Raw genomic sequence first — 21,868 nt, 5'->3', positions numbered from 1 at the left:
ACTCCGAGCCGTAGCCAATCGTCACTGAAGGTTGAGTTTCTGTGGCCTGTTGAACGCGGGCGGGGGGAGGTGGCTTCTTCCGGCCGGTGGTGGGGTAGCTGCGTAGGTCGAAGGACACAGCCCGCGGAATTGGTGTCTTTTGCAAGGTCGGTGTGTGGAGGGGAACCCGGGCTCAGGCCTTAAACCTCCGCTTTGCGGGGTCGGCATAAAAATCCCACCGTTCCTGATCCGGGAACACCGCTAGGTTTTCACTTTGGGGTGCGAGAAGGGTGGAGAATGGAAAAGAAATTAGACATAACGAGGGCCGGGGCGCGAGGGGTCGGACTCGCCTGGAAAGCCTCGGGGCGAGACGGATAGGAAATCCCAGAGGCTCCCAGGGTCCCCGAAGGCCCTTAAATTGTATCTTACAATGGAGGACAACGAGGCCCGCAGCGAAGGGAGTCCCCCAAGGTCACCAGCGAAGTAATATTGAATGGAACTCGGGCCTGTGGCCCAATTAACCTCTTCCTCTGTGTGCCCATAGCAGTTTGCTTCCACTGTGCGGTGCTTAGGGAGCTGACGAGCAAGGTCTCCTTTAGCTGCGCTGCAGCCTTTGTCAAAGCGAGAGTGAGTGTGGCCCGGCCTCTGCAGTTCGCCAGGCCCGCAGTAACCGGGTTAGATTTCAGTTTATGTCCGATCAGCCGGAAGGCCTTTCCTAGGAGGTAGCCAGAACAGAGAGAGCTGTAAACTCCTTGAAGTGCAAGAGGCTGCTTCTGGTCCCCGAGTGGCTCTCGACCTTGCCTCCTTTTACCTCGTGATCTCACCATTCCAGGTAGGTGTCCAGTCAGACAGGAAAATTGCAGTTTCAAGAAACCGAAAGTAGGGAGGGCAGTTGGTCACTTCGGGCCTTTTCTGAAATGCCCATTTTCACAGGTGAAAAAAGACGTGGAAGGCTTAATGTTTAACAAAGGTGGGCCGGTTAATTAGAAACAAGAGCAAGACCCCTTGCTTAGGTTTCTCCGCGGGCTACCATTTAACAATTAGTACAATATTAGTTTTAAGTAATTTCCTCCATTATTATTATGGCTTCCTAAACTTTGTAGGATTTAAAAAGGAATAAGGTTTCAGTGTCGGTTATTCCGTAAAGAGTGCTCTAGCGCAAGGGTTCCTGATATTTGTCCAAAAGTAACCTGCGGTTTGCTGAAGGGTGCAGACCCAAGTGCTTGTAGGCTTTTCTCCCATTGTTTATTTCACCAGCAACCTTTTACTCTCCACTCCTGCTTCCATCTCATGTGAGCTTCACAAGAGTCTTAAGACCCAGACTAAATTTCAGTTCCCATGCCGTGCCCTTCCTTGCAGTCAAAATTAGTCTTCTGTGGAACATCCCAGCCTTCCTCCTATAAAGTGTAAAGAGAAATTTAAACTACTTTAGTATTGTTTCATTTGGACACCACATCCTCTTAAAATTTTTTCTTAGGCACAAGGTCATGGGGTTATCAGTTAATAATTTGATAAAGTTAAGCTTCTGTTTTATGTAGGGTTTCTCCTAGAAACCTACTTAATACCTTAAGAATCCAAAAGTGTATCATGAAGATGAATGCGGGGGAAAAACATGCCTTTAATAAGTCTAGTAAAAGGAAACAGTTAATGTAAGAGCTACATTATAAAGATCTACTTTAATGGAGATTTTCCTACTTGAGCTGGAAAGGCCAAGGCCCCAGAGGGGGCTCACGGAAGTTTGGATTTCCTTCATTGTTCCAAGAACCTTATTGAAACAGTGTTCAGAATTAAGGTCATTTGTCCAAATTTTCATTGCCAATTCTATGCACATGAAAGCCTCTGAATGCCTTTGAATGGTAAACTGGTGAGTCCCAGTTTCCATAGCAACGACTTCCTCACAGTTCTCTCCCTCTTCATTTCATCAAGAGCCAGCTGAGTCACTGCCACTGCCTACCAATCTCGACCGGACCTCGACCGGCTCGTCTATGTTGCCAATCGACTCGGCGTGGCGTCGGTCGTGGTAGATAGGCGGTCACACATACGAATTTTCAAGTGTTTTGGTGACCTTTGAATGTGCCTTTGTTATTTTTTATTATAACAAATATAGGTCTGTGTAAAATATAGGTACTATAGATATGTCTTCCTAAAAGCTTGCATATTTTTCCAGAGTTTTTTTCCTACATAATTACTAACAAGTACTTGGTTTTCTATTCCTGCAGTGTCTTTCAAACTTTAGCTTACATCAGAAACGCCTAGAGGGCATATTAAAACAGATTGCTGGGCCCCAGAATTTCTGATTGAATAGGCCTCTGATCCCTCCTCTTCCTTCCCATACGGGACAAATTGTGAAAGGGGTTGTGAATTGAGCTGTTTTGTTGATGGTTACCCTTCTGAGAAACTTTGAAATGTATCACAAGCTCCAACTTGACTTTTAAAACTGATTGATTCCATGCACGGTGTAACATGGTATAGCTAGAGCCAGGAATGAAAATATCGAGCAGCATTGGGTTAGAGGGTGGACTTAGAGAATACTGTATTTTCTTCCTGTGCTGGGTGATTTGATATATCTTCTGGAATGTTGTATAGTAGCAACCGAGGCAAAGTCTTCTTTCTGAAATATAGTCTTATCAGTAAGGCTTTTTCCACCATCTTTACTGCTACTGTGTTGGGCAAGACATATGTAAAAATTTATAATACTTCTGTGCAATGACTTTTCAGGTTTTTAAATAGAAAAAAAAAAGTGGGGAGTGGAGGCGCCTGACTGGCTCAGTCAGTAGAGCATGCAACTCTTGATCTCGGTTGTGAGCTAGAGTCCCATGTTGGGTGTAGAGATTACTTTAAAAAAATAAAATCTTTAAATTAAAAAAAATATTTTTTCTTTTAAATTGCATCCAACCCATTTATTGTTGCTTTTTTCTTTTTTTCCTTTTTTTTTTTTTTAAAGATTGAAATCATGGCAGGACCAGAAACTGATGCCCAATTCCAATTCACTGGTATCAAAAAATATTTCAACTCTTACACTCTCACAGGTAGAATGAATGTGAGTATTAATGATACCTTTCAGCAATTATGTTTTAGAATAATAGAGATGGCAATGGCTTTTTGTTTACTTTGTCCTTTCTTTTTTAGTGTGTACTGGCCACATATGGAGGCATCGCTTTGATGGTCTTGTACTTCAAGTTAAGGTCTAAAAAAACACCAGCTGTGAAAGCAACATAAACAGTAAGGAGTTTACATTTAAGTTTGTAAGTTAGACGTTTTGTTGTTAGCATTTTTCCCTCACTATGAAAGTAAATTGTCATTGTGCATAATTATATACAAGAAAAAGAGGAAAGTATTGTTCATATCCCATTACCATGACGATTTTTGTTAACATTTTGGTTTGGCTTTTTGTTTTTTTTTTTATTTGGTTTCCAGTGGCTATGATTCATGTCTGTAATACTGTCTTATAGCAAATATGTTATCTATTATTTGAATGCATGAGTGTTTATGGATATATGATTTTTGAGAGAGAGAGAAAGAGGGCACAAGTGAGAGAGGATCAGAGAGAGAATCCCAGGAAGGGCAGAGAGAGAAGTGGGACTCACCTGAAGCAGGTGGGACTCGCCTGATGTGGGACTCAAACTCACAAACCATGAAATCATGACCGGAGCCAAAGTCAGATGCTTGACTGGGCCACCCAGGCGCCCTGTGATATATGATCTATATGTTTCCTGTTAGAATTTTTCAAATATAAATAACATTACATTGAACACTTTTGAGCATGAAATGTTGTATGATTGTTTTAGGCTTAAGTGCTTTTCCAAAGGTTGTGGGGCACTCAGCTTAGTATGAGAGTATCTCTTTTGGACTAGCCAATGTTGAATAATAATCAGTTTCTGGTTTTTGCTCATTTGATGAGTGAAAATACTTTGTCTCTTTTAAGTTGATTTATTTTGCACTTCTAATCCAACGAGCAGGGGAGGGACAAAGAGAGAGAATCCCAAGCAGACCCCACGCTGCCAGCATGGACCCCATGTGGGGCTGGAACCCTAAAACTGTCAGATCATGATCTGAGCCAAAACCAGGGATCAGTCACTTAACCGACTGAGCCACCCAGGCACCTCTAATTTGTCTCTTTAATGAAACTACATTTTTTTCCATTTGTTTGGCATTTGTATTTTTCTTAACATCCTTTTCATGTGTTTTTCTCATTTAACAATTGTCTTTGTGAAGACTTTATTTCTCTTATATAATCTCTGTAATAATTATTAGCCAACCTTTTAAATACATTACAAATCTATCTTTTGCTGGTTCTAATTTTTATATAAGCAATTTTATTTTTTCCTTAAATTCCCGTAGATTTTATTTTCTTCTTATGGTGCCCTACAATCTCCATTTGCCCATGCTTAAGTGAATGAATATTTGTTTTGGTAGTAGATAATGTGCACAAAACCCAGATCTTTAATGTAACTCTCCACAGAAAATTTTTTCTCTGATCATACGGGTTTTTCCAGTCTCAAAACTGTTGACTATTATTCCAGAATACAGTGGCCCATGGCTTATTCCTGACAAACAGGTAGTATTTGCCCAGTTTTCCATTAAGTACTCCCAACTTTGGGAGGGTGGTAGTATTCTCATTATAAATATGGAGAAATTTTATCTCTGATACTAAGTAACAGATTACTTTCCACTATTTAAAATGTTACTTTGCACCTAGACTTTTCCAATAGCATACGTTCATTATCATACTGAATTCGTAGCAGCTTTTTTTGTTAAAGGTGAAATGTTAGGTTAAATTGTATTAAGCTGAGAGACATCTTCATTTTGGGGTGGTTACTGACTCTGAGAATCTCATGAATTTGCATTCAATTTCAGGGGCTTCATGAATAGTCCTTATAATTACTGACTGTCTTAAAAGTAGAGTTGAACACAATTGTCTCTAAACTATTTTTGCTTTGTTTATAGGATTTTAAAGTGTACCTCATCTATTAAGTTCCCATGCCTGGAGAAGCTAATGTCAACTCATCATGTGATACTCAATTTGTACAATAAATTATGAACCTGGAAAAGCTGGTTGTCTTTATTTACAAGATATCAAAAATATAAAAACTGTACAAAATGCAACGAAGGCAAAAAACTGGCAGTGACTTGGTCTAAATCTTTTAGTTTCCCAAAGCAAGGCTCAGTACTGGAGGTAAGCAACTGAAATGTCTGTCTGACTTCAAGTGTACTAGGTTGTATGTAGCTGTTTTAGCTGAAGTAGAACATGGAAGCTAAATTTCTTCACCTGGTTTATAGAGTGGGTGCACTCATAATCCAACAGTTACAAATTCAGATGGCATTGGATGGTTGTACTTCATCTAGTACTTAGAAAGGAACTGTGGTTCACCCTACCCAGTAACGTACATTCCACTAGTCATGGGCCAAGCAAAAAGGTTAGTGGATCATTTAACATAGTACTTGAGTGCCATACAGTAACTACATTTTTACAGCAGAAACATACATGCTCATAGAATTCTTCAGCTAAAATTCAAGATGGTATTATATTACTTGATTTGAATCTTGAAGCAGGATGAATTATTGTAATTGATTTTTTTCTAAACATAATAAATTAAAATAGCATTTGAACAGAAAATGCATAGTTTCCACACAATCCAAAGCACCATAAATGTCCCCTCCACGAACATAATACCTCTTATTCAACTAACGGAAATTAGTTAAATGTGGTTGCTATAGAAACGTGGAACTGTCCTGTTCAGATTTTTCAAGCAGCATCCTTCCAGATCCATATAGACAAAACATTCTTTGTAGCTTAAATATTAATCACTGAGGTATTTGCTTTTAGTCTCCCTTTTTCAAACCGTAGCTTCCAAAAGGTCTTTAATACCGATGGTTTATTGCGGACTATAAGCTCCTGCAGCTAGAACCAAGTTTCTTCGAGTAAAATGGAGGTGTACAACTGGCGTTGATTTGGTCATATATGTTCCCAGCAATAACTCCTGTGAATTCTCAGGTAAATTTATATGCCCAGTGGCTGTAGTAAAGTCATCGGTCTCTAAATCTTCAAATGCTTTGACAGCATCCCATAACCGGACTGTATTATCCATCGAACCTACAGGGAAATCAAAGGAAACCATTTAGTAGCATCTACCATATTTAGATTCTGACATTTTGTCAAATATACTTCCTATATTTACTGTATATTTCTGGTGAAAAAAAATCTACTTGATTAATAACTCTTCCTTCTAAAGGACCATTTCAAGCAGTTTAACCTGAGAAGTCAACACACATGTTGACTGGAATCATGGCTAAGAGAAACAAAACCTAACATAGTCAACACTCCTGTTTCATTTCAACATACCATCCCTTTACCACAAAGTCATTTCTAGTCATTTACCTGATGCCAAAATTTCACCATCTCTACTAAACCTAAGTGAACAAACTGTATCAGTGTGGCCTTTTAATTCTCCAACCATCAAACCATGTCCAATATCCCAAAGGAGTACTCTGCCATCCGTTGCTCCTGTAGCCAGGAATCTCCCATTGGGAGAAAATGTCAAGGAATGAATTGGTCCCTAGAAAAGAAGTCCATAGAAATAATCAAAAGGTTAAAAATGAGAAAATAAGACAAAGCTAGAATTTTAAAGCTTAGTGGAACGAGTAGTTTCTTTAAAATGTGTCACTGGTTAATTTTTAAAATATTCTCTCAGAAGCAAACTTGTATGTGTAAAATACCTTGTGTCCAGTGAATATCCTTACACAGTTCCCATTCAGGACATCCCAGAGTCGCACAGTTCTGTCTGCAGAGCCCGTAGCAACATAATTAGAATTTGGATGGAATCTAGTACAATTCACATCAGCAAGATGGCCAGCAAATATCCTTAAAGGCTGATAGTGGTCAGTAGCCCAGAGCCTTTTAAAAAATACATTGAAAGCAACAAATGATAGTTAATAGTTAACTACCAAAATTCGAACATAAATAATAGAAACACCATGTGAAATGTTAGCTCCAAATGGGGGACCCTTCACTGGCTACCTGACTGAGGTAAAGAAAATGGACTGATGGAGACGAAATAACATTCTTAAGGAAAACTAAGTTGATCTAGAACAATATTTTTTTTTAATTCTGTAGTTCTCTGTACCCCCCCTTTCTTTATCCCAATTCCTAGTCTAACCTATAGAAAAGTATTTTTCCCCAGTTTTGGCTTCCACAAAATTAGTTTCTAATCTGAGTTACCTCATCCTGAACAAGAGATCACAGGAAAACAGGGGTGCACATAATGGTTGTGAAAGACAAGGTTTAGCATCTAGCTAAGGGAGGGGCTGGAAGCATGTTAATAAGCTAGCTTGAGGAAAAAAAGCAGGACTTGGTATAGACATAACTGCAGTCATAGTAATACTTCTCCCAAATTCATTTTCAAATAAGGAGCTATAAATATTGACACTCTTGAAAAGCTGATCCCAAATAATAGGAGTGAAAATGAGTTTGGCTGGAGTTTGTAATTCCCAAAAAGTAACCATTCTGCCAGTCATAAGATCACAATGTTCTTACCGAGCTACTCGATCATGGCCCCCTGACACAAAATAATAGCCATATGGGGAAAACTGTGTGTCCCATACTGGGTAGTTGTGTCCTTTATATCCCACCAAGCAAGTAAATGTTTGAAGACTCCACAATCTAACAGTCCCATCCTCTGAAGAAGAAAGCAAGTAGTTCCTGCAAGAAGAGAGGGTAATACATTTGACTCCCAGTGCAACTTAGTTACCTGTCCAGTTTCTCTGTACATTTGAGTATGTTAAATAACAGCTGAGACATCTCACTTTTACTTCATACATGGAATTCACAGTAGATAACAAAAGTTGAAAGTACTAACCAAACTAACATTAGCTGTGACACTATACATCTAGGCACCTACTGAATGAGGTTACGTTATTTTTAAAAGTATATTGGAAAAGTCACAGTTCTTATAAAAAATTATACCAAAGAGTACCAACAAAAAACATGGTCAAAAAGTTCAGTTGAGAAAAACTAAGAAACGTGATACAAGATGTTACTTAAAATTCAACAATTTTTTACTTTAAAATGAAGATGCTATTTTCCTATCCTGTATGACTTAATATAAGCATTTAAAAGAAGTGTCTTGGGGCGCCCGGGTGGCTCAGTAGGTTAAGCGTCTGACTTCGGCTCAGGTCATGATCTCCTGGTTCGTGAGTTCAAGCCCCACGTCAGGCTCTGTGCTGATGGCTCAGAGCCTGGAGCCTGTTTCGGATTCTGTGTCTCCCTCTCTCTCTGACCCTCCCCCGTTCATGCTCTGTCTCTCTCTGTCTCAAAAATAAATACACGTTAAAAAAAAAATTTTAAGTAGGCTTCACACCCAGCACAGAACCCAATGCAGGGCTTGAACTCACAACCCTGAGAGCAAGACCTGAACTGAGCTCAAGAGTCAGGACGTTTAAACTGACTGAGCCACCCAGATGCCCCAAAAGGAAGTGTCTTTTCAACAAAAAAATACAAAAACGAAAACTCTATAGACTTGTAAATAATAGTTTACCCTTCTCAGAGTAAACACAAAAGCTGAACAACTCAGAAAGTTACGGTTTTCACTGAAATCAGAGGTTTCCCTCCGGTAAAAATGTTTCATCTGTCTAAACCCTATCAAAGTTTCATTCTCAAGGTTTCATAAAGATGAAAATCTTAGTGGACTGAAAGCTATTATCCAAGTAAGATACAAATGGTATTATAAATATAAAATTCCCTTCCATTTCTACAGAATGTCAGAGATCATGAAAAATAAGTAAATACCTATTTGTGGGTTTCAAATTCCCTTTTCAGTATCCTTAGTTCTTTTGATTATACAAATTCTTCAAATGACATCTAATAACCTTTAATATCAGGAATTTGTTCAGAATTTGGAGATGATGGAATACGGCAGTAGCCACAAACCCAAGACAAGAACCCAAAGAAGCAATTCAGCTCCTATCGGGGTTATACAAAAACTAAAGCAAATTTTTAAGGCCAACAAACCTGGAAGCCGTGCATCTCGAGTCTATAAATTTAGGTATAAAGTTGCTACCCTGTATACCAATACCCCAAGATGAATTAGCAAATGGCAAGAGTCTAACAGATAATGCGTGAGAGGCAACCATGAGATTTTTCTAACAGAATTTTTCCCCACGTTTCCAGTAGTTAACTTTTATAATCTCAAATTTTATAATGTAGCAGTATTTCATTTTTTGTTTGTATTTTACCTATCTGGACTGAAGCTGGCTCCATAGACAGGTCCGCTGTGACCATACAAAATCTTCAACTCACTTGCTGTTTTCTCATCCATTATTCTTTCTAAGACATCATCTGATTCCTTGTCTATGAGGCTGAGATCTAAAATGGTGCAGAAATACTGATTTTTAAAACCACGTTCACTTAAAAAGTATATTCATTAGAACATTTTAAGGCAATCAAATCATTGTTTAGGAGAAGAACTAACATTTGAACAGTTCCTCTTACATACCAACCACTGCTAATACCTCTAAATTAGGTGGTATCAGCCCAGTGTATAGAAGAGGAAACTGAGGTTCAGGATAGTTAAAAATTTGCCAGAGTGCACAGAGCTACTCCATGTGGGAACTGTGATTGAAACTCAAAGTAACCACTCTATCATAATGTTCTACACAAATGAAAACTATGGAAATATTAAAAATTTTTTGAAAATGTATTCTCTTGTTTAAACAATACATTTAGCAAGAAACTTTCTTTAAAGTGAAATCCTAACCCTATTTCTTTTTTAGCCATTTTTATGTTTAAAACAGAAAGTATAATCCCAGTATTTACTTTAAAGGCATGTTTTAAATTAACAGGCAGTCATAAAAGTAGATTTTTAACCTTAAGGAGTTTTCCAACCCAATCCTCTCATCCTACAGATGAGAAAACTGAGGCCTAGAGAAGTTAAACCGGTCTAGTACCCCTGTCTCCTAATTGCCACTCCAATGCACTTTTCGCTGTTGGGAACATTAGCATTTTTTTTTTTTTTTTTTTTTAAGTAAGCTCCATGCCCAACATGGAGCTTGAACTCACAACCCCGAGATCAAGTGTCACATGCTCCACCGACTGAGCCATCCAGGCACCCTGGGAATGTTAACATTTTGAGTTAAAGTGAAATTCTGCTAAGATCACAATCTCTTGTGTATATTCCCTGGATTCCAGATTGGTGTAAACTAAGGACAAGTTCACATCCTAACAGGTCATCTCAGTTACCTGCTGCCTGTTTAACACTACGAAGCTTTTTGGGTGTCACAGACCACACTCTAACAGTTGAATCTGCAAAACCTCCAGCAATCAAACTAGAATCATCAGTGACATCCACTGCAGTGAGGCCCTGCCAATGAAAAAATAAAAACTTTGTACTAAACAATAACGTCTTGGGGGAAAAAATTACAATTACATGTTAGAGAATACATAATGATAGCTCTTTTTCTCATATAAAATACCATTAGAGATTTCATTCTCCAAGGAAACCCCACTGTTTGAAAGTATTTACTTTGAGAACACGTCATCATTCACCCCTTTATGCCCTCCAAATTAGGAGCACATGATACGAAGAAAACGTTAGTCATTTTTGTACTTTGCTAATTATATCCTCAAAAGATTATAAACAATCTATAAAGACAGAATCCTTAATAAAAAGTATTAAGTTTATTAAGTACGTAAGCCAAGTTAAATAGAGATTAACTACACAGTTTCCTCCTCAAAGACAAGCAGAATTCTAATCAGTGAAACAACACACACATAACCAAGATTCTGGCATGTACAAGTTGCTAAAGGTCTTTTCAACATTGCCTTCTAGCTATTCCAAGCAGCGTCCAATTATCCTTGTCTAACTTCTGTCTTTAAGCTATATTTACATCAAGAGTTTAAAAAAGAAAACTCCGTTTAAGTTAACACATCTAGGTTTCTTTTAATGGTAAGTCACCATTTTACATGACTCTCCAGGCAGAAATTGCGCAACGATCTCACCAACCTGGTAAGCATTGAGGAATGTATAGAAACAAATGGAGGGTAAACAGTCTGGCCCAAGGCGTACTCGTTTGGTGGTTTCTTTCATATTCATTATCTTATCCAACTTATCTGAATCTTTCAACTCAGGAAGAGGGATTCTGTAAAAGAAAAACAGATTGAAAAGTACTCTGAATTACTGAATTCTCTACAACAATATATCACCTTATACCTCTACACATGTTCCTGAAGTTTTTTCCTCACCTGTTTTGAGGTGGAGCATTGGGATCTTGTTTTTTGCTTTTGGACCCAATACTATCTTTTTTAGGTTTCTTCTTTTTAGGTTTTCCTTCTTCATTTTCTCCTTCTTCATCTTCATCATCCAAAGGTACCTCAATTTCTGGTTCTTTTAATAAGCCAAAAAATACCTAGAAGTCAAAAACGCCAACATTTTTGAAATGAGTATTTCACTCATTGATATATCCTTTTCATATCTTGATAGGATGAATCACAATTACAATACAGTAATTTATATCCTGAAGCAGATTCTGTAGTTTTCTACCCAATAGCCAATCCCTCTTCCTTACTAACAGAACCCTGATTTTGCTGGAACAGCAATATGCTCAGTGAAATAATTTCTGTTCCCAGAATCCTTTGCAGCTAGGAATAGCCATATAATGTCATTCTGGCCAATAGATGTACCCACAAATATACTGGGTAAGATTTTAGGAAGAAAATATTGTTTTCCTGATAACAAAAGAGATTTAGCAGGGATATGCCTTCTGTCCTCCCCCTTCAGACTTCCTGGAATGTAGGTGCAGTGCTGGAGCTGCAACAGCCATCTGTGAGCACAAAGAAGAAAGCCACATTCTAAAGATGGTGGAGCAGAAACTAGAAGGAGCCAGGCTCCTTGATGGCACTGTGGAGCCCTCATGCGAGTCCAAGAGGGCTTTTCTCTGCAATTCATTATATGTATGCAAAATCCCTCACTTGTTTCAGCCACCGTAGTCAGGGTTCTGTTCAATGCAACCATTCCCAAATTCTCATCTATACAGCATCCTTAGATCATGAAACTTAGTATATAGTGTACAATTATTCCCAAACTAGCTATAAGAAAAATGTGTAAATTATGGAGATGGAAATGCTACAGTTTTTCATAATCTGCATTATATAGTTCTTAGGTTTATTCCCATACCTTTGACTTGTTTGCCTCTCGTTTAGCCTCTCCTGCCAAACTTCCCACCATCGCATCTATCTGTTGCTTACTACGCGGCATCCCATCAAAGATGTCAATGTAGAGGTGCTCCTGAACTATGTTCCATATCTGATTGTTCTGTTTCTCCTGAAGATGCCTCTTCAAGAGTTGGTACGAGTCACGGGAAATACGCAGAACAAATTTACTTGTTCGAAAATCCAACATGGTCTCATTCCCTTTCATGTGTTCCTTTTTGGTAAGACTAGATAATACTCGTAGGTCATCCTGGTAATAACATTCCTGATCTCCATGGAACCTGTTTCAGTGATTTTAAAAAGTCATTTTTCAATGTAATCATTAAGGGATCTTTTCTCCCCCATATATTTATAAACATCCCAGAATATTTTCAATGTAGCAGTCTGAATAATCCTGGACTAAGCTACAGGATCAGAAGTAACTCATTTCAAAATGATTACAATTCAGTTTCTGAATTCATCCTGAAATTTAAAATTTTTAATTCTCTAATGAAATGTATCATTAACATTTTAAGAGAATCTGAAATAAATACCTTAAGTGAATGAAACATATCTACCACTGGTAAACATATGAATTAGAATTCTTGCTTTACTAAATTTTATGTCCTCTCAAAACCCACTTTTAAAAACTTTTTATTATGGAAAGTTTTGAACATACACAATAGAAACTAGTATAATTAACTCAATGAACCTATCACTCAGCTTCTTAACAATAATCAATACATGTCATCCTCATAAAACTCACCCATTTTCAATGATTTCTTATATTCTTAATACCAGACATATTTATTAAACATCAGTATAATAATATAACTAAAGGGCAAACAAATGTGGATGCCAAAGAATGAACACTTCCATTTACTCACCATTACCAAAGGTAATTAAGTAAAGCTTTCAGCCTTGGTGACAATTAGTAAATTTAAATGTACTTTTGTTTCTACAAATCTCAATTTTCCTGATAAAGTAAAATTAAAGATTATATATTTGGCACTCACTAAGAGCAGCAAACAATGCAAAAACAATTAGAGAACAATGACTAAACATAATAATATAATCTAGCTCTGATACACAGTCAATACATTCCTAAACTGTTACCTGTGTTACCCTGCTATGACTCGTCAAGACATGAACTAAGGTTTCTGTCAAGATTTGAGTGAAATTAGGAATCTCAGCCTCTTGGTGTTCACATCAGTCACTGCCTGTAACCTCATCTGAGCATGGTGTCTGGGCAAGGGTTGAGACCGTCCATAACAAGGAGACAGAGTCCTCTGTGATATTCCAGCTTCTCACGTGAGGAGATGGCTACCCCATTAGACTGGGAGAGGAAGACGTTTTTTGATGACAACACTGTAAGAAAAATTAGCTTACAGTAGAAGTTGTCATCATCAGCCTCTGTTCTTTTTTCAACAACACTGAGCTATAGAACGTTTACTTTATAACCTTCTATTAGGCATTTGTACAATAACAAATGGCATAGAAGCTAGGGGTCCCGAGTTCTATTACTCATCTATTGCTATTACTTGTGTTATCTGACAAGTCCTGGCTTTTGGATCTATTGCTTGTACTAAAGTGCTCTCATTCAAACTGTTAAGTACCGCCTCCTTTTTAAACACTCCTTTCTTTGGCTTCTTTTTTTTTTTAATTTTTTAAATGTTTATTTTTTTTCGAGAGAGAGAGACACCACAAGCAGGGGAGGGGAAGAGATCTCGAACCACGAGATCCTGACCTGAGCCGCTTCACCAACTAAGCTACCCAGGCACCCCTCCTTTCTTTGGCTTCTAAAACTCAATACCCTCTGTGCTTGCTTAGGCAGCACATATACGAAAACTCAATTCCCTCCTGCTTTTCCTCCTACTTCTCTGACCTCTCCTTGCATACCTCTTCTACTTGGCCATCTCTTATACTCTTTTTCTATCTCTTCCACTCCAAATGCTGGAGATCCCTAAGGCTCAGTACAGCCCTTTTATTGATTTACTTCATACTCCTACCCCTACCCCAGATGATCTCATCCATATCCATCAATATTATACACAACTGCAATTTATAGCTCCAGTCCCTACATCTCCTCTGAGCTCCAGAGCCTTATATATCATCCACCTATCAACTTGACATCTCTTAAACGAGTCAAAGGCATATTCAGATCTGAACTCAAGATTACTTCACAACCTGACAAACCAGGTCCTCTTCAAGGGTTTTCTATCTTAGCAAAGAGCACCCCTATCCAGGTGGGGGGGCCAGAAACCTAGGGGTTAGCAATAATGCCTTCATCTCCCTCACCTCCATATCCAATCCATCACCAACTGCCTTACCAATATGTCTACTTCCCTTCACAAACACTACTGCATCCTGGCCTAGTGTTTCTCAACAGAACAATTTGGGGCAAATAATTCTTTGCTTAGTGGGATTACACACACATATTAGAATATTTCGTATCCCTAAGCCACCTGCTCCTCCCCACCCTAGTCATTATGACAACCAAAACACCTCCAAACATTTTCAAATAGCCCAGAGAAAGAAGGAATAATATTACCCCAAGTTGAGAACCACTAAAATAACCTCCAAAACTGGTCACTCTAGAGTCACTCTGTTTCTCTCCCACTATCTATTTTCCCAACTGCATAAAGGTCCTTTCAAAATGCAAATTGGGGGGCGCTTGAGTGGCTCAGTTGGTTAAGTGTCTGACTTCGGCTCAGGTCACGATCTCATGGTTGGTGAGTTTGAGCCCTGCGTCGGGCTCTGGGCTGACAGCTCAGAGCCTGGAACCTGCTTCAGATTCTGTGTCTCCCTCTGTCTGCCCCTCCACTGCTCGCACTCCGTCTCTCGTATTGTCTCAAAAATAAATAAACATTAAAAAAAAATTTTTATTAATGCAAATTGGGGTGTCTGCCTAGCTCAGTTGGTAGACCATGTAACTCTTTTTCTCAGGGTTGTGAGTTCGAGCCCCACTTTAGGTGAAGAGATTACTTTAAGAAAAAATAAAATTAAAAAAAAAAAAAGCAAGTCTAAGAATGACATAGTCCTTCAATGACTTCTGTAGCACAGACACCTCACTGTCCCCAAATATCCTTTTTTTTTCTTTATTCCTCCACAACAGAATACCTGAATATTAGCTGAGCATATAAACACCTAAGCAAAGGCCACATTTCCTACCTCCCTTGTAGGTAAGTGTGGCCGTTGACTAATGACGTAAAAAGAAAGTGTGTGCAACTTCCAGGAAGGATGTGTGCCCTCCCTGCTGACTGTAACACTGATGTGATTGCTTAGAACCAAAGAGCCATCTTGTGCCACAGGTGGAAGCTGCATGACAAGGATGGTGGAACAATGAGATCGAGAGAGCCTAAGTCCCTGGTAATCAAGGACTCCATGCCAGTCCTGGACTGCCCTACCTCTATGAGAGAGAAATAAACTGTTATCATATTTAAGCCTCTGCTGTTTGGGTTTTCAGCCATTCTTGGTCTAATCTAATCCTAACACCACTTTCTATTGCTCTTAGGATAAAAGCAAAAAATAAACTTTTATTTTATTTATGCCATTATTGTTTTGAGTTTTCAGTGTATCTCAACCAAATCTAATCCTACCCAGTACAACCCACTACTGCTCTCAGGATAAATAAAGACCCTCAACGTGGCCCAAAAACCTGCCTGTTCCAGCCCAGCTTAATGTTATACTATACCCAACCCCATACTCTGCTCCAGCCACGCTGGCCTTCTTTTATCTCTATACCTACCACGATCCCTCCTGCCAGAGCTGTCACATATGCTTTTCCCTCTTCTCTTCATCTGGTAACTCCTACCCAATCTTCAGATCTTACCTCAAGCATCACTTCCTCTGGGAGCCTTCCCTGACTTCTCCAACTAGATCAAACCCCTTTTTTAGGTTCTCAGAGCACCAGGTACCTCTCCTTTATGAAATACTTTTGGAGTTACAATCTTACATTAGTGTGGTTACAGATGTGTATATACATTATATATATATATATATATATATACATATATATATATATATACTATATATATATAATATATATAAAATTCACATACTTCTCAAAAAAAGATTTTGCTTCATTCTCATGTTGATTGTAGACTAGTTCCAAGTACATGTGTACAAACAGAGGATAAAAGAGTTGGGATAATTCTGCCCGATGGCAGTCCAAAGAACATTCAATGAAGTGTTTCAGTCCACTATAGTATTCTTCATACATTGTGGGGTCTCCTTGTTGGTTGTAAGCTGAGAGCACAGCACTGACATCCGGCTGGTCTTCTACAGCTACACTTCCAACTGTTTAAAACACAAAAAACAACTTTCAAGAAAATGGCCTGATAAGCACCAAATGACTAAGACTGTTTTGCTAAGGTCCAGAGGTAAATTGTTTCTCAAATGTTTGTCTCTCACCAAACTCTTCTCCAACACAATCACATGATCTTTCAATGAAATTTTCACCTTGTTTCAGTCACCCATCCAAAACTCCTTCGGCTTGTCCATATCTTCTTGTTTTAATGTTAATAATTCTTTTTTAAATGTTTTTATTTATTTTGAAAGAGAGAGCATGCGCACACACAGGAAAATACGTGCATGCACAAGCACAGGAGGGGCAGAGAGAGAGGAAGAGAGAAAATACCAAGCAGGTTTCACACTGTCAGTGCAGAGCCCAATGTGGGGCTCGATCTATGACCTGAGCCAAAATCAACAGTCAGATGCTCAACCGACTTAGCCACCCAGGTGCCCCTCAGCTTGTCCATATCTTAAAATAAAAATTCCAAATCAATAACAAAACAGGTCAATATTTTTCCTGCAGCTACCTTTTTCTAAAGACAAATTTCATAAAACATGACATGTGCAAATCAAACAAGTATATTAATCTTCTCCCAAGGCTTAGTGTAAATGGCACCCACCATCACGAAGCCAAGCCCTGAAATAACATTCCCAGCTCTCTGAGCTATCTACATATTTTGTAACTTTCCTGTAACACGTCCTATCCTGTAGAATATGTGTACATCAATCACTCCTTACAAAATGCAAGCATTTTAAGGATGGGAAGGACTAGCCTTATTTATGTTTCCAACAGATAACTCAATTTTATATGCTTAAAATAATTCCCATAAACATTCTAGGGAAGAAAACATTAGTATTTGTTTGTAACGTAGCAACACCAAACAATGATACACCTGTCAATCTAATCAGCGTTTGATCGTTGGAAATTATACTACTGCTGTGTTCTTAAATGCACAAATGTTATAAGTTCTTTTGGTTACTGTGATGGCTTTTTTTCCTCCTTATTGGTTCCTGAATTTTGACAGATCAAGTTTCCAAAAAGATGAGATATTATAGAAAAATAATCAACATAATTTATCCATCTTATAGTTAATCCACAAAATTTAGCACTCAGAAAAGATTACTCTCAATCACAGTTTTGCACATTTCTATTTACAGGATACAATGCTATATATTCATACTTCATGTCTGGCAATGCCGCAAAGATTGGGTCTCATAAATGCAGATTAATTTGGCTAGAGGCTCTGCCCTGGATAACTTAATTAAACAAACATTTATTATCAGCTCAGGATCACCTTTGAGACCTTATATTGTGTATGAATTTTACTGCATGGACTTTGCAACAACAGCTAGGTAAAGGCTGGGAGGGAGGTCTCAGGTGATAGGTGCTAGACATAAACTTATCAGTACCAGGCATTTTATATACATATAATATCCGTATATATATAATATATACATATTATAGGTATGTATGTAGATATGTATGTATGTGTATATACGTATATACCCATGTGTATATATGTATAACCCATCTAATAGAGAAAAAAAATTCAAACTCAGGAAGAATCAGCATCACATCACGCAAGTAAAAACAACAGAGACAGAATCCGAACCCCGGTCTGAACCTATTCCTAAATGAATGGTTCTCAAACTTTGCCATACATTAATACCCCTTGGAAACATATTTTCAAAAATGGAGATTCTTAAACTCCACCTCTACACGATCTGATTCACTAAGTCTGAAGTGATGCCCAGAAATCTGCATTCCCCTATAGGTTTACCACTAGTAACAACCTATATTTTGAGAAATACTGGCTGTTTGGTCCAAAGCAAAGGTCCGCTGGCCTTTCCCAGTTCGTTTTCTGATCTCCAAAATAGAGGTAATGTCTAGCTCACAGTGGAATTGTGAGAATTAGGATAGATCAAATATTTTAAGTAATTACTTAAAGAAGCTAGTACAGAACGGTACAAATATTATTACTGTTAATGCAGACCTGCCAAGGCTCAAGAGCCCAAAAAAGAGGAAAGGGGCCAAAAGCCTGAAGGTCCTCGCCTCTCGGCGCCCACCTTCCCCAGACATCCCTCTGCTCAACAGCTCTCCTCAGCCTCTCACTGGAACTGACAGCTCGGAAGAGGGTTTGACTGCGCAGCCGGCGCACTAGAGAAAGGGGCGGGCATGTGGTCCTAGAGGCGGGCCCAGGAAATTCAAAACAAGCCCGCAGAGGTGCAGGCCTGCCTGCCTCTGCCTTCCCGGCTTGCTCCCCTTCGTGCCCTACCTCCCCGGGACTCCGCGGCTCACCTTTCCCCGGAGCCGCAGGACCTGTCGCTAAGCCCGAGACGGCGGCGGCCCCCGAAGCACCGGTGCCCGGAGGGTCAGTGGCAGCGGGGCCGGGGGCCGAGGCTGTGACCCGGCTGAGAAGCGCGCTAGCCGCCTCAGCACCGGCGCCGTCCGCCTCTCCCGGGACTCCGGTGCCCGCCACTGCCTCCTCCAGCAGCCGGGCCTCACGGCGCAGCGCCTCTTCAGCCTCGCGGAGATTGCTCTGCCGCAGGAACTGCAGCACGGCCAGCAGAGTCTGTCGGTCGTGGGGAGCTCCGGCCTCCGGAGCAGCGGCGGGCACCGTGGCCGCCCCCGCCGGAGCAACGGCGGAGACAGCCACCGAGGGTTTGGGGGTCCCACCATCCCCGCCGGCCGACGACGACGCCGCCGCAACGTTCCCGCCGCCGCCGTTAGGGCCGTTGTTGGTAGTGCCGCCGCCACCCTCGCCAGCGCCGTCCCCCGCCTGCGGAGGTAGCAGCGTCGGCGGTCCCTCAGGCTCTAACTTGACCGCCACCTCCGTCTGCTCCTCCGCCAGCGCCGCCATCTTGCGGCTGAGCCACCTCGCGCCGTCAAGCGTGATTGCGTTTTCGCCACATGGAGGGCGGGGAGGAGCGTTTTACGACAGCTTGGGAAGGCAATATACGGCAGTAGGAGGGGCGAGAAAGAAGGCGAAAAAGAATGGGAGCAAGAGCACTTTCAAAACTGAGTGACAGAAAGGCAGGAAGTGGGAGGTGGCGACCGCCTGTAGCGTTTGCGTGTAATAATTACCGTTTATTTCAGACCAGCTATTTTTAGGCACTGTGAGAGGTATTTTACATTTTATGACCTCCTTTAATTCAACAATCTTACAAGGGAGTGTTACCCTCACTTTACAGGTGACTGAACCGAGACCCAAAGAGGTTAAAATAACTTGCCAAAGTCAGGCAAGAAGAAAGTGAGTGTCAAGATTCCAATCCAGGTCTCTTGTAAACGTAGCCAGAAGGAAGCTTCTGAGATACTGGTAATGTTTTATATTTTGATCTGGGTGGTAGTGACTTTTTTTTTCAACTTTTACTTTTGTAAAAATTAAGCTACATGCTTTAAGTTTTGTGAACTTTACAGCATGTATGTTATATATAGTTATTTTAAATTTTGGTTTAGTTTATTTATTTATTTTGAGGGAAAGAGCGAGAGAGAGACAGCAAGCAGGAGAGGTGTAGAGAGTGAGGGAGAGAAAGAATCCCAAGCAAGCTGTCTGCACTGTCAGCTCAGAGCCTGACCCTGGGCTCAGATTCACGAACCGTGACATCATGACCTAAGCCGAAATCAAGAATTGATGCTTAGTGGACTGAGCCACCGAGGTGCCCCTAAAAACAATTTTCTTAACGTTTATTTTTGAAAGACAGACACAGAATTCCAAGCCCGCTCCAGGCTCTGAGCTGTCAGCACAGAGCCCAACAAAGGCTTGAGCCCACGAACCTGATGAGATCATGACCTGAGCCAAAGTCAGAAGCTTAACCGACAGAGCCACCCAGGCGCCCCTATATATTTCAATCAAAAGTTGAGTACCTAAATTTTGTCATTGAGAAATGCGTACGTTCTGTATTCATGCTATGTTATCTTTTGTTACAAATAAACTGTATTTTAACCGTGTATTTAAAATATTATGTGCCGTTTTGTAATGCTTCACAGGTTATAAAACGCTGCTGCATATTTTATCTTATTTGAATCTCACAACTCTGGGGCTAGATGCAGACAAGTGAGCCAAGGGAGTTGGGAAAATCTAGCACAATTATTCAAGTTGTTGGTTTTTAGGTCTTACTGGCTTCCTTCAACGATATTTAATAGCTGAATGACCTGGAGCAAGTTACTTAGCTCAAGTTGCCCAATTTCTAAAATAGGGATAATAATTGTACCTACCTCACAGAGTTGTGTAAAGATTAAATGAGATAATGTATATATAATACCTAACATGTAATAAATAGCTGTTGGTTACTTTTCCTTCACCTTAGAAGGTGTCCTGTGAATGTTTGATAAAGTCCAATTATGATGTTCAGGGTGATATTAAGACTGAAATATGAAGCTTAACTAATTGCGTATCTAAAGTAAGATTATGGAACATGGGGGAAGAGAGGGTGGAGGGGAAGATGAGCAGGAGTTGGTTAGCATTTACCCAGCACTTACCAACAGAGAGAGAACCTGAATCTCTTATGAGGTGGGGAGAATTTGTCCTTTTCCTTAGGATCATTCAACTAATTTTTCTGATTCAGTATTCACTAATTAACTTGATAATTGGTAAATTATTGAGCACTTAGGTGAGGGATGCCATGAATAACAAGCCCAGGCATGTTTATTGTTCCCTGGGAAGTTACTTTACCCCCTTACGAATAGTAAATTAGCATTCTGGTGCAGACATTAGTCTTGAGAATCAGATCCTGGAAACTGGATCCATCTGTACAGCTGAAACCCGGAGGGTGGGACTCACAAAAGTACAGCCACCCCTTTTCCCTCTGTAGGGTCTACATTTCACCTAGCTTTGTCCCTTAAGTTCCAAAAAGTCTCAGTTGGAACTTTATACCACAGTAAAGTATATTGAATAACTGCAAGGCCCACTTTTAATTTTTGTTTCTCTTTTCCCTTTTTTTTTTTTTTTTTTTTTTTACACTTTATTTACCTAGAGGTGCCTGGGTGGCTCAGTTGGTTGAGCATCTGACTTTGGTTCAGGTCACGATCTCAGTTTGGAAGTTCAAGCCCCACATCAGGCTTGTTGCTGTCAGCACAGATCCTGCTTTGGATCCTCTATCCCTCTCTCTCTCTCTCTCTCTCTCTGCCCCTCTCCTGCTCACACTTGCTCTCAAAAATAACTTAAAAATTAAATAATTAAATAACTAAATAATTATTAAAAATTAAATAATAATTAAAAATTAAATTTTTAAAAAAAATTTTTAGAAGTTTATTCGCCTATTTTTAGAGAGAGTGAGTGGGGGGAGGGACAGAGAGAGAGGGGGAGAGAATCCAGAACAGGGAAATCCCAATGCGGGGCTCAAACTCCTGAACCATGAGATCATGACAAGAGCCAAAATCAAGAGTTGGGTGCTTAACCAACTGGGCCACCCAGG

At 39.8% G+C, this 21,868-nt stretch overlaps 2 protein-coding genes across 4 annotated transcripts; one reads left to right on the top strand and one right to left on the bottom strand.

The window, feature by feature from the left end:
* The first annotated feature begins 18 nt into the window (after positions 1 to 18).
* ATP5MK (ATP synthase membrane subunit k) lies at positions 19 to 5,030 on the top strand. 3 transcript variants are annotated; one of them, XM_043597429.1, is made up of 5 exons: positions 61 to 146; positions 681 to 811; positions 2,924 to 3,019; positions 3,109 to 3,201; positions 4,927 to 5,030. In XM_043597429.1, the coding sequence occupies exons 3-4, from the start codon at positions 2,933 to 2,935 to the stop codon at positions 3,196 to 3,198; spliced, it is 177 nt and encodes a 58-aa protein (XP_043453364.1). In that variant the 5' UTR covers positions 61 to 146; positions 681 to 811; positions 2,924 to 2,932; the 3' UTR covers positions 3,199 to 3,201; positions 4,927 to 5,030. The 3 variants fall into 3 exon arrangements, with proteins under 3 accessions (XP_043453363.1, XP_043453362.1, XP_043453364.1); XM_043597428.1 differs by lacking the exon at positions 681 to 811 and having other exon boundaries at positions 19 to 146; positions 3,109 to 3,224; XM_043597427.1 differs by lacking the exon at positions 681 to 811 and having other exon boundaries at positions 20 to 146.
* On the bottom strand, positions 5,015 to 19,377 carry TAF5 (TATA-box binding protein associated factor 5). Its single transcript, XM_043597421.1, has 11 exons — positions 18,753 to 19,377; positions 16,222 to 16,459; positions 12,147 to 12,462; positions 11,216 to 11,379; positions 10,977 to 11,112; positions 10,214 to 10,334; positions 9,211 to 9,340; positions 7,514 to 7,678; positions 6,697 to 6,874; positions 6,359 to 6,536; positions 5,015 to 6,073 (listed from the first exon to the last, which is right to left on the bottom strand). Exons 1-11 carry the CDS (start codon positions 19,312 to 19,314, stop codon positions 5,856 to 5,858), a joined length of 2,406 nt encoding a protein of 801 aa, XP_043453356.1. The 5' UTR covers positions 19,315 to 19,377; the 3' UTR covers positions 5,015 to 5,855.
* Between the last annotated feature and the right edge of the window lie 2,491 nt (positions 19,378 to 21,868).

This window comes from Prionailurus bengalensis, chromosome D2 (assembly GCF_016509475.1).
Source record: "Prionailurus bengalensis isolate Pbe53 chromosome D2, Fcat_Pben_1.1_paternal_pri, whole genome shotgun sequence".
NCBI lineage: Eukaryota > Metazoa > Chordata > Mammalia > Carnivora > Felidae > Prionailurus > Prionailurus bengalensis.
Note: the sequence above shows the minus strand (reverse complement) of the source record. Positions and strands in the feature narration are given on the sequence as shown.